Source organism: Poecilia formosa, unplaced genomic scaffold (genome assembly GCF_000485575.1).
Source record: "Poecilia formosa unplaced genomic scaffold, Poecilia_formosa-5.1.2 Scaffold66, whole genome shotgun sequence".
Classification (NCBI taxonomy): domain Eukaryota; kingdom Metazoa; phylum Chordata; class Actinopteri; order Cyprinodontiformes; family Poeciliidae; genus Poecilia; species Poecilia formosa.
This window is the reverse complement of record NW_006800005.1, coordinates 1,576,949-1,592,609: the sequence shown is the minus strand read 5'-3', so window position 1 is coordinate 1,592,609 and position 15,661 is coordinate 1,576,949. Positions and strand designations below refer to the sequence as shown.

Here is a 15,661-nt window from a genome sequence, read left to right as displayed (position 1 = left end):
TTTCCCCTTCAGTCTGCTCCAATTCTTTTCTTCTCCTCCCATCCCCACGGCAACCACACTGACTTCCTGCTTCCTCCCAGGCCTTCAAGCCACAAAGCGCCCTAAAAATAAAATCGCTGGACTTTTCCTGAGCACAGTTTGTGTCACCATTGTCCGGCCATCAGCTGTTTATTCGTTCAGGACCATTTAGAAAGTCAAGTCAGTGGGTCAGAGCACACAGAGAGCTAAGAAGAATAGACAGACAGATCAAACAGAGGGGCTCTGCCAAGTAGGATGAAGAAATCCTAGTCATATGCTAAACATCACAGGAGTATACTTTCTAATGACGACATTAGCGCAATATCTGTGTGTTCTCCAAACTGTAGAACAAGATGAAACTATCCTGTGACTGTTTTCTTTGATTCAGTCCCTGGTGAGACTTGCAAATGAACCTGAGAGGATTGCTGGAACTGAAGGTAAACTTAAGACAGTTTTTGAATTTCCTCAGCCTGAACTTTCTTATTATAAATGATATTCAGGAAAGGAAATGCATCTGAAGTAAAGCTTAATTAAGGAATGCGACACTGGAGACTGGTTTTAATTTAACATGTCTCAATGGTTTTGCCTTCTTCTTTGACAAAGATTACCACTTAATTCTTGATGGTTCTTGTGAATACCAGCTGTGAAAATCAAACACAAGACCCATGCAGGCAGGAAAAAAAGTTACCATCTTATCTAGCTTTGGTTCAAGCAAATCTCTGTTAATTTTGTTGATGAAAAACATCATTTGTCCAGGACGAGACCTAAATAAAAACTCTTGCAGAGGGACTGGAATGTGTTTGTGCGAGAATATCTCAATTTCGCTGCAATGAGATGCTTTTAGAATAATAAGAAAAAACATAAAAGTCAGGATGGATGAAATGAGCAACTGTTTTGCAAAGTGTTTGGAGTAATCATGACTGCCAACAGACTAGAAAAGAAGACATCAGGAAACAGGCCCTCCTGAAATTATTGCAAAGCCAGGCATGCTAACAGCAGCATGCTAACAGCAGCATGCTAACAGCAGCATGCTAACAGCAGCATGCTAACATGTTACTGGGGCAACTGTTGTCTTGTGATCGGAAGGTTGTAGGTAGATTTCAGCGTCCTCCTGCCACATGTTGATGTAACCCTTTGCATACATGTGAGTGTTAACGGGTGAATGTGCTTTGAGTAGTCAAAATGATCGGAAAAGTGCTATAGAAGTTCAGTCAGTTTAACATTCTAATGTTAGCATGCTAACATGTACACCACAGTGCCAACAGTAAAACTGACACGCCATACAATCCATTTTCTGTTCAGACAATGGAATATAGCACTATATGTGTGTAATTGAGTTTAATGAAAGCGCTAATAAATAGCTGCAACTTCTACTACATCTTGCAGATTTACTCACTGCTCAAGGCAGTTTGACACCCTCTACCTCGCCGAGTTGGGATTGGGAAAAAATCCTAATTGGGGATTTTACATGATTTCTGACCAGTTAATAAAAAGCTATGGATAATAAATAGGAAAAAAAGCCCAGTTCCTGAGGAAAAAACTAGAATTGCCAGATCAGACCTCAAATGAAACTGGAAACTTTATTTCCAGTTTCATTTATCACTGTCTCACTTTTTTGGGTAAATATCTGTCCATCTATATTGTTTAATACACAAAACCTTTATAAATATACACATTTCTCAATTGGATTTAAAAAATCCAGCTAGTATCGGAGGAACAGCAATTTGCCACAGTTTTATATTCATTGCACACACGTGTCAAAGTTATTAATATTCTCATTTCACAAGAAAATATTCTATTTTCCCTGCATTTGAAACTATGTCTGCAGATATGATGAAAATAAAAGACATGATTGCATGTTTTATTTCTCAGCCCTTAAAAAGCCTCTTCATTGAGTCATCCTTGCTCCCTCTCCTTCTACAACAAAACACAATAACAAAGCAACAAGAAATCAACTTTTAGGAGAAAAGATAAAGCTATAGCCTCCCCAAATCCATTTATGATTCTCAGAATCAGTACCAGTGTGTTATAAAATAAAGCAAAACAGATCATTTGAAACCCCAGGTGTGGCACATGGGAAACACTCAAATGAACTGTGCAATGATTTGCTTGGTTGCCTGAATCAGTGCCACTTTACTCTCATTCTGCTGCGCTGGTTGTGAGTGTTCATGCTCACTATTGTCACTATTCATCAGAGCCCTGACTTTGCCACCTGCGGCCCGGAGCGCCGGGAAGCAGGGGAGAGATTTGTCCTTTCAGATCCGTCCCGAGGTTACTGTTCATGCCGTTCATCAAAAGAAAAATCATCTACGTGAGGATTTTTACAGGTCCCTCTAAGTAAATGTACATTTATTTCTGTAATTCACTTTTTAAAAAAAAGTAATTAATTTCTTAATTTTCACAATTTTAGCCCCAATTTTTCAGAAAATTAGAAGATAAATGTCAAAAACATATGGGGTGATCATTTGTTGTTTTAAAAGTGGTTTGTAAATAAATTTGGTATTGTACAGTTTTATAACGCCAGCAGATGACGTGACTGTGAAAACGTCTCACTGCAACCTTGGTTCCCAAAATCAAATACATCATTTATATTCAAATGAAAAGAGGACGTTGGGCCCTGAGCAACATTCCAGTCATTTTCTCTTCATAAGTAAGACACCTCTGATGTTGCCTGTGGTTTATGGTTTAATAGGAGGGATGGGACAGTTGGAGCCCATAATGTCTTTGTGTTAGCTTCAGTCCTTGTGAATATTCCTGAATGGGCTTCACTTTATACTACAGTAATTATCTCTGCTGCCTGTATAGCTTTTTTCCCCAAAAAACTTTTTCCTTCCACTCAACTTTCCGTACGTGATGTACCTGGATGCAGAACTCGGTATAGAGCGCCAATGCAATAATATTAGCTCTCTACTGAACAATTGTAAAGTAAGCAGTGACCCTGACACATGGGAAGGCCATCACATAATATTTGTGTTTTTCAATTGGTATTATGCAATATTCAAATGTTAAAATAAACTACATTTAGGGTTTCTATTTTTATCATAAAAGTTAACATAAAAATAAACTATATCACCTTGAATGAATGAATTCTCACACTATATCTTGCATAGTTTGACTCCCAAACTAATATGACTACTCACAGGCATTGATGATCACAAGAACAAAAAAAAAACATGCATACACACACACACACACACACACACCAGGCTGCAGTAGGCAGGTGTTTTCACATGCCTGAAGGGGAGGAATGGGATGAGGCAAGGGAGGACAAGGTGAAGGAACACAGAAAGAAAAAAACAGTAGGGGAGAAAAACTGATCTGCAAAGAGGAGAAAGAAAGAAAGGAATGAGTTCTTAGGTCACAAGAAAAAAAAATAAGGAGGCGCGCAAAGAATGAAGAATGAGGTAAAACTACAAAGACCTCGGAGGGGTGGTTGCATAATCCGTGTCTACAGCGGAGAGTTTGCTCTTATGCCACATGTGGTGTAGCACAGTAGCAGGGAGGTCAGAGGGAAAAAGTTAGGCTAAATAATGTACACGAGAAGTGGCAGCTGCCAGAAAAATGCAGCCCATCGTACTCAGAGCCCTCCAGGATACATCCGAACTCTCAGGAAACTGGGAAGGCAGTTAGCTTCTGTCTCATTATTTTATGGCAGGACAAAGTGATCATGGTTAGAGGAGTGTGTTTGATTTAAATCACAAAATGCAGCTGGGGTAGTTAGTAAAGACTCTCAGAGCACTTGATGACTCATTGTTAGCCTGATAGTTCTGGGCAGTGAACTATCATTTACAGCAAAAGCTACAAACTTTTCCCTCCTCTGAATGAAGAAGCTGCACAGACAAAAACATTTGTAAAATACAAATACATGTGTTAAATACTTTCATAATGTGTCATTCCTTTCACATATAAATACAATTAGGTGTCTTTTTAAAAGTGAGAAAACATATTTGGAATCATTTAAAATGATAAAATAACCAAGAACATACATAATAGCTATGTTCATGGGAAAAAAATGAGGTAAAAGGAATAGGAATTAAGACCATCAGCTTTATAGCACGCAAAAAATATCTATACCAGATACTGACTGTCTGTTTTCTAGAGCTGTGCAATGAGTCCAAATTCAATTCCACTATTTATTTTGAGAAAATTAGTTGACAAAATCAATTATTATTGTAAAATGTTGGCTTCATTTTCAGTTCTTCTTTTGTTTATTAAGTACAATAAAAGAAAATCCACTGGGCAAAATTCAATATGGAATGAAAAACTGAACAGCCTATAAACTAAAAACTAAAACTACTTCAACCATATTGCAGGATTATTGACATTAAATTGTCTTTAACAAATTATACTGCATCAAAATCCAACACTCAATGTGAAATCCACAACCTGCTTTGTGAAGTCTGTGGTGAATTTCATTGGACAAAATACATAAAATGTCTACAAGAGCAGATTACCTGACTAAATACTCCACTAATGTCAGCTTAGTTTGCAGATAATAAGATAATAGTTATTATTATCTGCAAGCTAACTGAAAAGTTAGTTAGTGTACCACAATTACATTGATACAATTTGATCAATGTTATCGATAAAATTGTTATCACTCTACTACTACAACTAATAATAATAATCGTTTATTAATTTTCTGCCAACTTTGTAATATAAAGGCTGTAAAGTAAGTGTCAACAACGAAGAAAAAAACAACACTAAATTATCACTAAGGCTGTCCTGTCAGACAGACTGACAGCATGCAACAGTGTTTTGACTGAAGGCCCTGGAATGGATTAATCCTTGATAACCAACCATCTGGCCTAAAAATAAACAGTGAGTCACAAATAGTGGACAGTGTGAATCCTGGTAAATTAGAAATGGAATACGACCCAAAAGATACCGCTGCTGTTCAGCAGAAAGTGTTTATGTGTTAAAGAATCTCATTATAGGAATCACTGCCTGTTAGTGCAACCTTGTTATTACTCCTCCAACGTGCCAGCAGCGCAGCACAGAGATGGAACGGTGCATACTCCGGCTCTGACGAGACACGAGCCGCACACACACAAGTCTGTGCATGATCTGACAGAGTACAGTGAACAATAGGACGATGCTGTAAAACAGGATGGGCAAGAGAGCACGGCTCCTCCAGCACCAGAGAGCATGCAGCTCTCCTGAAAAGTCCAAATGGCTTTTGCAATGAGCGGTGGAATCCGCCTTTATGCTTATGTAAGAGAAAGGCCCTGAGCCTTTCTCCTTTCCCTAACACGCATACAAACACACTCAGCATAAACGTGGTCACATAGCCATGCATACACCATCAACCCATTTCTTTGGGAAGAATCAGCCCGGGGAAGCTCTGATCCAACCATCCGCTTCAGACTCAGGCAGGGACACTGCTATTAATCAGAGCTCATCATGTTCTCCCAAACAGCGGCAGCTGTTGGCACGCTGGCAGGTGAACAATGCTGAATGAACGCTGATGAAGGATTCTGGGTCGCCTCTGGGTTATCGCGCAAACTATGCGTGCGTGCAGTTATTCTGGGCATGGATCTATTCCCAAGGCTTCTCCAAAATAAGGCCTTAGGTGAAATTACATGTACAGTGTGTTTGGCTAAGATATCGTTAGCTGGTGCTACTCGCTGCTAATCTAATAATAAAGATGTCAATGTAATGACTCATCTGTCCTGACAGATTTAATACTGAATTCTGGGTAGCAGCATGTAAAGGGCGTGTGTTCGAAGAGGATGCATCATTCAAACAGAGTCGCTTTGTATATTAGCAATAAAAAGGCAAAAAAAAAAAAAAAACTCACACAATTTTAAGATTGTCTATCTATAAACAAAACTGCTATGTATATGTTTGAGATTTTATGTTCCCAACAGTTAAGGGGAAAAATGTGAAGCAAAGGAAATCTAAAGGCAGTTTTTTCCGCCAAATTGACCCAATTAATAACTGTTATGCCTAGTTAATATGGCAAAACTTTTATACCAGTTTTCTCCTTCGGAGAATCTTAAGAACGTCCCGATTATCAGGATGTCTCTTGAGTTATTCCTGCTGTGTTTGGTGTGTTAAGAGTGATCTGGTCCACTTGTTCGGATCTAAAATCTGGGATATTCAACATGTTGGATTGTCTTGACCCGACATTGCAGCGTGTACGGTGTCCCCTGAGGACAAATGAGCACACAGCCTGTTGAACCCGGCCTGCAGCCAATCAGAAAGCCAGGTGAAGGAAACACACAGGGGGATTCGAAACAAAGACGACAAAACAATGGGCATGGCGCACTATAAAGTCTGACGGACATCAGAGAGATTTTTTTCTATTGTGTTTTTCTCTGTTAGTCCATAATGTGTTGCCATTGCGTCTTGTCCGTCGGCCATGTTTGTTCATCTGAACTCACGTTTGGTCTAGGGAGGTTTTGTGAGATTTCCTGTCTCACATCTAAATGTTTGTGTGTGACGTTTTGCTCTGTCCATGTGGCTCAACTCCACAAACGTCACACCAAATCTGTTACAGGTAAAAAAAAATTATCGTCACGTGTTGTGACTCTCAAGCTTTGAAAATCAGCCGACAATTTAATAATCTGGCCATGTGAACCAGGCATTGGCTTTCCATCACCCAAAATATTTATTTTCTGGTCTCCTTTGTTGTCTCCCAGAGAATCTGTATTTCTGCTTAGATTAAGTCACACACAGGTCACTAATAATGATGTAGATTAGATTTTATTTAGGGGTATCAAAGTAAAGATGGCTGGAAACACTTGTAAACATTTTGAAAACGATGTATAATTTTCCTTTCACTTCTCTGTTATTTTTACTGGTGCTTCATATAATCCCAAAACAACATGTTGTTCTTTGTGTGTGTGAAGTAACAAAAATGTGAAAAAGTGTTTAAATAATTTGCTTTAGCTCATTTTTGGTGCTGCTCCGTCTTCTCCTCACATGGATAGAAAGAAAAGCAAGAAGAAGTCCTTCAAATCAACTTTGCTCCTTTTCATCCATGCCTTGTTGTTTGGCCAACTAGCTCCTGCCTGCTGACTCATGTATTTGTAGTAACTGGATACCATTGCATAATATGATTAATACTGCAACTTAATCATATACAATTTCTGTTGAAAGTCCTAATCTGCATGAAATCCCTAATAAGACAACTCCCCTCCTTCTGGACAAGTTGACAGCAGAGCTTCGGGCGCAGCATTAGCAACACGCATCACGCAGGCCTCTTATCTGCACAGGAATTAAACACTGCCACTGCCCACATTTTTATTTATTTTTTTATTTGTTTAATGCAAAGTGTAGAATGAGACGGGACAGAAGTGGAGACGAGTGGCATGTGTGTGTGCGTGTGTGTGTGTGGTGGGGAAGGGGGAAGGACACCATGATGAAAGTGTAACACCAGAGCAGAAATGGAGAGGAGAGAAGGAGGAGAGCAGAACTGGGGGAGAAATCCATTTAAATGAAAGGGAGAAAAGAGGCGTCAGCATTAGTAGCTAATCCACTGCAGTGAGAATGCTTTCTCTCTGCCTGCGGCCTCACGGCTTCAGTCGTCATCATAACAGGAAGACTGTAACATACACTTAACTGTACTCCAAACAGCACATCCAAGCAAGACAGCCCTGTGAGAGAAAACCATTTGCCTGCAGGGAAGCCAAGATATCTTGCAGCCCCATTTTTTTATTTTTTATTTTTGTTCACTGTTGATGTTTCTTATTAGTATTTCATGAGCGACTTCCGGATTTGTTCCACAAAAATAACAGTATCTCATTTGAATCTCAGTCTCTCGCCATTCAAGCTCGAATTCTTCAGTGTTACATGTCCGTGTTCGCAGCCCCCAGGGGAGGGCCGTGACAAAGGGAGCATCTCTCTTCCCTTCTCTCCCACCCCTTTTCTCTCTTTTCACCCACACACTTTCTCTATTTAGCTCATGCTTAAAAAGGATGCCTAAAGATAGAAGCAAAGAAGCTGAACAGGAGCCAGCCGAATGTCATAGCAACAACGTGCCGCGGTTCACAAATACAATTTAGATCAGGAAGAAGAAGAAGAAGAAGAAGGAAAAAAAAGTTATAATCAAAGTCAAAACGCAGCTTTCTCGTTTCCTCAAGGACGAAGCTTACTCGGTTTCAATCCAGAGACGTGGCAGCCGTGGAAAGCTGACAGTGGGGGCTCATAATCTGCCACTTCAACAGACTGCATCACTGTAGTGACAATGAGCTGCCTATGTTACTTAATTTACTGTCTGCAGTCGCCTGTGGATGCACATCACGAATTGTTTCAATGTAGAGGAAAGATTAGCTAGATGCTTTCATGACACTCTAGACATTATGTGTTTCCTTACATCACAGCATGCAGATGTACATTTGACAGAAACATAGAAACATAGCTGTTAGCACATTGAGAAAAACTCATTGGAAGCAGAGAATTGGCTTTTTTTGTGATTAAACAACAGAAGCGATATGGGATCTGTGCATTCAAGGTTTCATGGACAGACGACCCGGGCTCAGCTGGAGAACTGTTCCCCGCACCGTCATGGATGTTTTAGAAAATCTTTGCCTCTCCTTCCCCTGGAGTTCCCAAGAGGCCACTTGCACATCAAAGGATCGGCGCTGAAAGGCCCAGATTTGCTTCCTGTGTAGCATTACATCTACTGCAGCTAATTTTTACACAGCTGACAAAGACGCAGCCTTGTAGATGCACTGCTTCACAAAAATATTGACATCCTCTGATCTTTTTTCACATTTTGTCATATTAAAATCACAAAGTTTAATCTAATTTATTGGGATTTCACGTGGTAGAGCCACACAAAGCGAAGTAAAGTGGGATGTGATTAAAAATGTAAATGAGTAAGTTATTAATAAAACCTTAAAAGTGAGCCACAAAAAGACATTTGTTTTTCTGCCCTGTTTTTTCTGATACCCCTAAATAAACTTTAGTAGAGACATAAAAATATGGCAGAAGATGCTCTGATCAAATGAAGCCAAAGAATGAACATTCGGTCCTCCATACCAAATGCTGGCAGTAATACTGAACATCCCCCTGAACACCATTGAAAACATGGCGGTGGCAGCATCATCCTGTGTGCATACTTTTCTTCAGCAGGCACACTAAAGCTGCTCAGAGGTAATAGAAGTCACTCCTTGAAGAAAACCAGTTTGGAGGCTCCAAAAGACAGAACAACAACCCTCAATATAGCCACACCTACAAGGGAATAGCTTAGATCAAAGCGTAGTCATGTGTTGGAATGGTCCAGTCAAAGTGCAGACCTGAATTTAACTACTTTTCCTCTAATCTGAGTGATTGCTGAACTATTTTGCAAAGACAAATGGGTAAAAACAAACATAGAGAGGTAATAGCAATAAAAGATGGTTCTATTATTGACTCTGGAAGGATGAATACAAATGCAGGAGAACTTTACAAATCTTTATTTGGAAAAACAGTGAAAACCACGTGTCCTTATCTTTCCACTTCAATATTAAACCCTACTTTGTGTTAGTAAGTCACATAATGCTAACAAAATGCCTTGTAGTTTCTAAATGTAACGTAGCAAAATGTGGACAAGTTCAAGGGCTGTCAATATTTTTGCAAAGTCCTGTGTAGGCTACTATGTGAAAACATTATTACTAAATAAGCCAATTCAGATTTCACCAGACATTTAATATTTTTTTATGTCAGAAATTTAAGCGCGAAAGTGACGTAACTCCTTCATGGTGCAGCATGACAGTCCTCAACATCTGCACCTTTTAGATGAATCACTTCCCTCATAATCTTATTAAAGACCCACTAAAGCCATTTTAGCACTTGCTTATTTTCTCTGAAACAACCTCATTGTGCTATGCTTGCACAAGCCAGGCCTCGGCATCATAAACCCGCTGGCAGAAACACAGACTAAATAAAGCTGCAGCTCTCTGCAAGGTGATTTGAGGGGTGTGTCTCACTCACTATGTTGACCTGCAGTGGTTCTGACCCGGGTCTCAACAGCCTCTTCCGCCTGCAGCTGGTGGAGCCTCCGGACCTCAGGCGCACCGACGAGGACGACTGGCCCATGTCCACTGGGGTGGGAAGCGCACGGAAAAACGGGTCAAGAATTAAGAAAGTGTGCATAAATTTGCAAATTTTTAGCAAGAATATGTGCGATTACCTGAAGTAGGCAGGAGCAAAGCCAAGGCGGTGAGAGTGCTGGGGGGAAGAGGCAGCGAGCGACACCGCTGCAGAGATGCCCTTTGCGGGGGCTCGAGTGGCGACACTCCCGGAGGGCGAGACAAAGCCTAGAGGGTACTGGGGTAGTTAGGACATATATTCCACATAACGCAACTGCAAATGACACAATCACACACTGTTCTACCCTTCACCTTAAAAGAAACCTTCCTCTCTGCGTTGTCCCCTTTCTTTTTTATTTTTTATTTTTTATTTTTTTGCTGTGAATATAAGTATTCCACATCCCAGCAACTCTATTCTGGTGCACTGGCCTCCATGCGTGCGCCGCAGCAAACCAAGAGAGACTATACATCATGCCGACCAAGGCGTTCTCTCAGGTTAAAATGAACTGACTCTGGGTTAGGCCAATGAGAGGTGAAGCTTATGGGAGCGATGAGGCAGAAAATTGGCCACTGAGAAAGACTGAAAATGAAGGATGGATACAGAGAAACCAAAAAAGACAGGGGAAGAAGAAAGGGGGAAAAAAAGGAATTGGTGAGACGGAGGCGAAGAAAAAGAGAGGGAAAATGTTCAGAAATGCAGGCCTCTGTAAATGAGGCAGAGCATGCAGGCATTGTTGCAACTAACAGTGAGCGGCATATAAATACCGGGTTAGTCCTGGGCTGCCCTTCAAAGCCTGGAGAGTGTGCTTGATTCATTACGGACTTGCTCTATATTTATCAGTGAGTTGGTGGAGCCCACGAGTGAGTCTTGGCCATCCTACTTTTAGCTTGATATATTCTCACATCTGCATATTATAGACTCTGAAAATGCATACTTTAAGGTAGCGTCTGATTTATTTTTTTTAATTTCAGAAAATATCGAGCTTCTTGACATCTTACTCTGTGAGGCAGCTCCGTCGACTGGGTCTCTCTAGTAACACTGTTCTCTATGACAGAACAAGGCCTGGAGCGTGCAGCCGTCCGTCTCTGCCCTGGGGAGTGCAGCATGGTGGCAGCTGGCCGGCGTCTCAGCCGGGGCAGGGAGCCCACCTCGCTATAGTGCGTGTAGATCTCACGTTCCGGGTTGGACCTCCACAGGTCCAGCACCGCCGAGGCCGGACGGGGACGGTGGAGCAACCTCCTGTGAGGCACAGAGGTCTTCTCTGTGCAAGCCTGGGCCGGGGCTGGTCCGGGCTGCCTCACACTGCAGCCTGTCTTGCTGGCAATCTGCTCACACAGCTGGGATTGGCAGAGATACTCAGCCGCTTGGCCCACATACAAGCGCAACAATGCATTTCTTGTGCAGGGAATAAGGAGAGTACGTCTGCAGTTTTGACAAGCTACGCTTCATATTTCTGTGCAAAAGATAAATTCCATCAGTCGACACTTTGTGTTTCTACTTGCAATGCATGTGTGGGTAATCAGGTAAGAAAAACCACCGAGTTTAAGCGACAGACTAACACTTTTCTTTTTCTTTTTTCTTTTACCATGAGGTAATTATTAAGAAGGGTTGTAAATAATGCATAGGTTCATTTCATTACTTAATCATGATGAGGATCAGGGAATAAGTCTAAACAAAACTATTTTTACAGTCTAGTTTGCAGCCCTCAAACTAGATTTGGAAACATGTTTTGACACATCACTAAATCAAGACGTTCCATCATACCACAGGGGGGTTTTCTCAGTTCTGGTCTCGTCTGCTGCAGCTGTTAGCTGCACATCAGATATGAATAAATAAAGAACTCTTCATTCTGCATGAAGACTTTCTGCAGGTATGCGTGTACTTCATATAAATAATTATTTCCAGATATTTTTGATGGGGAATGCATGATGGAACAACAGTGCTGTGCCAAGCAAGAACTTAAACCCCTTAAGCTTCGATTGGTATCCACTTCGACAATCAATATTTAAGTCATTTTCTACAATCTCATAGTCTAATGAAACTACTGATAAAATTTGGGTATCTGTGCACTCCTGAAAAGGCAAGATTTTGATTTATTATTACTTCTTTTGACAACAAGTGCATGGCTAATAGTTGTGTCGCTAACAGATTTGCTCACTTATCCATAGTTACCATGGACCTTTTGGCTACTTCATCAATGCTCTCATTTTGGGTGGACAGCCAGATGACGGCTCCAACAGCACAGGTTGCTTGAAACCTGGGAATTTGTTTCATAACCTATCCCTGCTTTAAACCTGATGATGCTGTTTGTTCGCTCACATTCTCTAAGAAATCCCAAAAGTCTATACAGGAAAGCTGTGTTTATTTTCAGATTATATCACACAGAGATTAACTCTACATGCCAGTTGGGTGATTTTACAAGGGATTGGCTCCACGGGATTTTATCCAAGACTGTCAAACTAAAGAGGTGTAAAAGTACAACAATTTAAAAACCATTTGTAATTATCCTTCTGCTTAGCAACAATGCTTTACTTTGTGCATAAAATCTTGATAAAATGTGCAACCTTTTAAAGGGGAACAAAAACTACTACAAGGCACCGTGTGTAGGCTCCTGTACTGCAAATTAAATAAGTTACCCAATGATATATGAATTTGTTTTTTTAAGTAGTAGTGGTTTAGAAACTGAATTTTGAAGCACAAATGGCTTAAGGACACAATTAAAAAAATAAAGGAACTCAGTTGAACTTTAATGTATAGATCTGATTCCCACCTGGGTGTAAAACGCAGGACCTTGCTAAACGCTTGTGGGACACAAGATTAGCACTTTTCCCTAAACAAATGCTCCTAAAGCACTTGCCTCTGCATAATAAACCCCTATGAAAGTGTGCTGAGTATTGAGATGTCATATCTCATTTAGTCAGAAGCTAACATGCCCTGACTCGTTGGGATGACTAGGAGGGAGATGACTAATTCTGAGAAGGGGCGGTCGCCGTTAAGAGGCGCTGACGTCACGGATCTCTGGGGCCGCTGTATCCTGACACTGCAGGCTCGGTGGGAGACGCAAGCTTTTTTTGCAGGATACAAAAAGCTGGCCAAACGGGGAAGGACAAACTTTTGTAACATGCTGCTGTGTGTGTGTTTTTTAATATATATTTACTGTAACATCTTTTCTCCAACAGATGGGGCAAAAGGACAACATCAGGGCTACTGTCTCAAATCTATCCATTCACCCACTCCAGACCGTATCATAAAGATATAAGTTGCAGCTCTGATGCACTTTATATTCCAGGTTTCAGGTGATTTTTTTAATAAGCAGAAGAATGACCATGGTTAAGGCAGTTACATAAATGAACTTTTTAGCATTTGTGCAGTAATTACATGACACATGCCTCTGGGAAAGTTAATGAAGTGAAAAATGCCTGCAATGAAATGTGGTTATGGAAAAAAAAAATACACAGCATATTACACACGGATATGGTATTCTCTTAAAGAAATAGAGATACAACAACAGATTAACAAAACAAGTACACAACTTCTCTGTCAAATTTATTATTAGCACTTTTCAGGTTTTCGTTCCTTACCTTAAAAATTTCTTCAGTAGAATCTGAGGCTGCTACGCTATTGGTTGTGCTTTCTTTATCACCTTGTTGTGATTGGACATTCACTTCCTGTACTTGGTGGGAGTCAAGCGGAGTATCCCTGGAATCCTGCTCATTTCCTTTCTGTCCCCCTACCTTTTCCTCTTGACACAGGCAGCTCAGCTGAACCCTCTCAGCATCAGCTTCAGCCTCCGTGCTTAAACTTGAATCCTCAATATGATTCTCTACAATCGCAGCGGATTTGTGGTTTGTCGCGTTGTCCGTGCTCTGAAGGCCATTAACAGCTTGAGATCCTGAAGAAGCTCTAAAGGCTTTTGGGGCAACTTTGGGGGATTGTCCACCGGTTGTGGGCGCTGGCGTTTCACCGTCAAAGCTACTGGGATTTGAGGGTTGAGCAACGAGCGGCGACAGTTCTGTTGGTTGGGGTTTTAAAGATCCTTCATTGTGGAGTGTGAGAGAAACACTGTGAATGTTGTCCACTGAGCGCTGTGGGGCCCGCGGGGAGGTCATCGGAGTCCTCTCTCCCTCCGGAGGAGAGAAGGACCGTGAAGTTGTCCGCCATTTTCTGGCAGATTCTGCTACACTATTAAAAAACTTAAAGAGACCACCAAAGTGTCCCTTTGTGTCCGATTGTTTCGGGGGCGGCGGCTGAAAGTCTCTGACACTCTCGAAGTCTACAGATCCAAAATCTGAGTCCATGGTTTTGTCCAACGAAGGGAGCTCAGAGTCAAAGCTTCTCTCTGAGTACACGGGGTTACTTTTCCCCAAGAGGGAAATCCTCCTCAGGTAACTCCACACATCCTTGTGCCTCCTCCCTCCACTGTGATGGGTTCTGGGGCTACCCCTAACACTGGGTTCCTCACAGTCTGCGCTGACTTTGTTGCAGCTGTTTGAGTTGCTATTGCTTCTCTTAGTGTATGAAATTCTTTCAGAAGGTTTACAGCCATTCTGGACAACAGTCTCTCCTGTAACAGCGGGCTGGAGGCCATCTATTGGCGCAGATAGGTCCAGGTCTTCAAACGAGCAGTCGAAGTCCACCGTGTAGCCAGCATACGAATGCCTCTTCCCTCTATTTCGAAGGGTGCTCTTGCTGGTCTGCTGCGGAGTGCCGATGTCACGGCAGAAAGACTCCTCGTCCACCAAGGAGCTGGTGAACTTGGCAGTGGACAACTTCCCTGTTTTTCCTCTGAACACGGCAGGGGATTTTAGCTTCTTAAAAGACCGAACTTTGTCTGCAAACGAGAGTTTAGGGATGGAAGCCTCTCCGGGGAGGATCATGGAGTGGGGCCTCCTTTCCAGCTCAGGGACGGCTCTCTTTCGGTTTAAGATGCGCCAGATGCCCCCCGTGGCACGGGCCCTCCGGTTGACCTCCTGTCTGTCCTTGACAGGGGTCTGAGAGGAGGCAGCTTGGCTCTCTTTCTGCACCTCCACGGGCCCCGGCCCCGTCTCCTGAATACAAAGACTGCCTGTCTCGTTCTCCACATCCAGAGAAACATTGAACACTCGGTTGACAAACCCATTAGGGTTGCTGCTCTCTGTGGCAGGGCTGTCTGTCTGCTCCATCCTCTCTCATTCTACAGTGTCAGCTATCAGCTCCGGTGAACATCATGTTTAGGTCTTCTCTCTCTCTCTCTCTCTCTCTCTCTCTTTTTTTTTTCAAACACCTGAAGGAGCAAAAACACATTCTTATTCAGCAATCTGACATTAAACTGACAACACTGTCATTTCATATGTGCTCCTTCAATTCTAACTTACACAGAAAAACCCAGAAATGCATGCAATGAATGCCAACGATATTACAGGAAATATAGGGGAGTAAAATCATTCTGACAACTGTGTTTCACCCAGGGTCAAGTATTCAGGAACACCTGATATGAAGATTATCACAGTGAGAGAGTTAGACTGTGACTCTCAAACAGGGACTTCTGTTCCTCAAGTCAGCAACAGCTAAGCCCCCCTTCCCATCATATTTGGTACCAATTATCCAAAGTAATTATTTGAGACACAGTCCCCCGTCCCCCGTT

General features: G+C 41.8%; 1 protein-coding gene across 6 annotated transcripts in view; it reads right to left on the bottom strand.

Moving 5' to 3' along the window:
• arhgef9a (Cdc42 guanine nucleotide exchange factor (GEF) 9a) overlaps positions 1 to 15,661 on the bottom strand; it is a 56,793-nt gene that overhangs the window by 37,854 nt on the left and 3,278 nt on the right. For 5 of the 6 annotated variants that reach the window (XR_001662452.1, XM_016672782.1, XM_007554797.2 and 2 more), the window contains exons 2-5: positions 13,620 to 15,301; positions 11,037 to 11,375; positions 10,139 to 10,265; positions 9,940 to 10,049 (exon numbers count right to left, since the gene is read on the bottom strand). Coding sequence is in view for 5 of the 6 variants with exons in the window: in XM_016672782.1 (XP_016528268.1) it covers positions 9,940 to 10,049; positions 10,139 to 10,265; positions 11,037 to 11,375; positions 13,620 to 15,200 (2,157 nt within the window). In the remaining variant the exon portion in view is untranslated. The remainder of the gene's footprint in view (positions 1 to 9,939; positions 10,050 to 10,138; positions 10,266 to 11,036; positions 11,376 to 13,619; positions 15,302 to 15,661) is intronic. The other variant, XM_016672785.1, reaches the window with a different exon arrangement.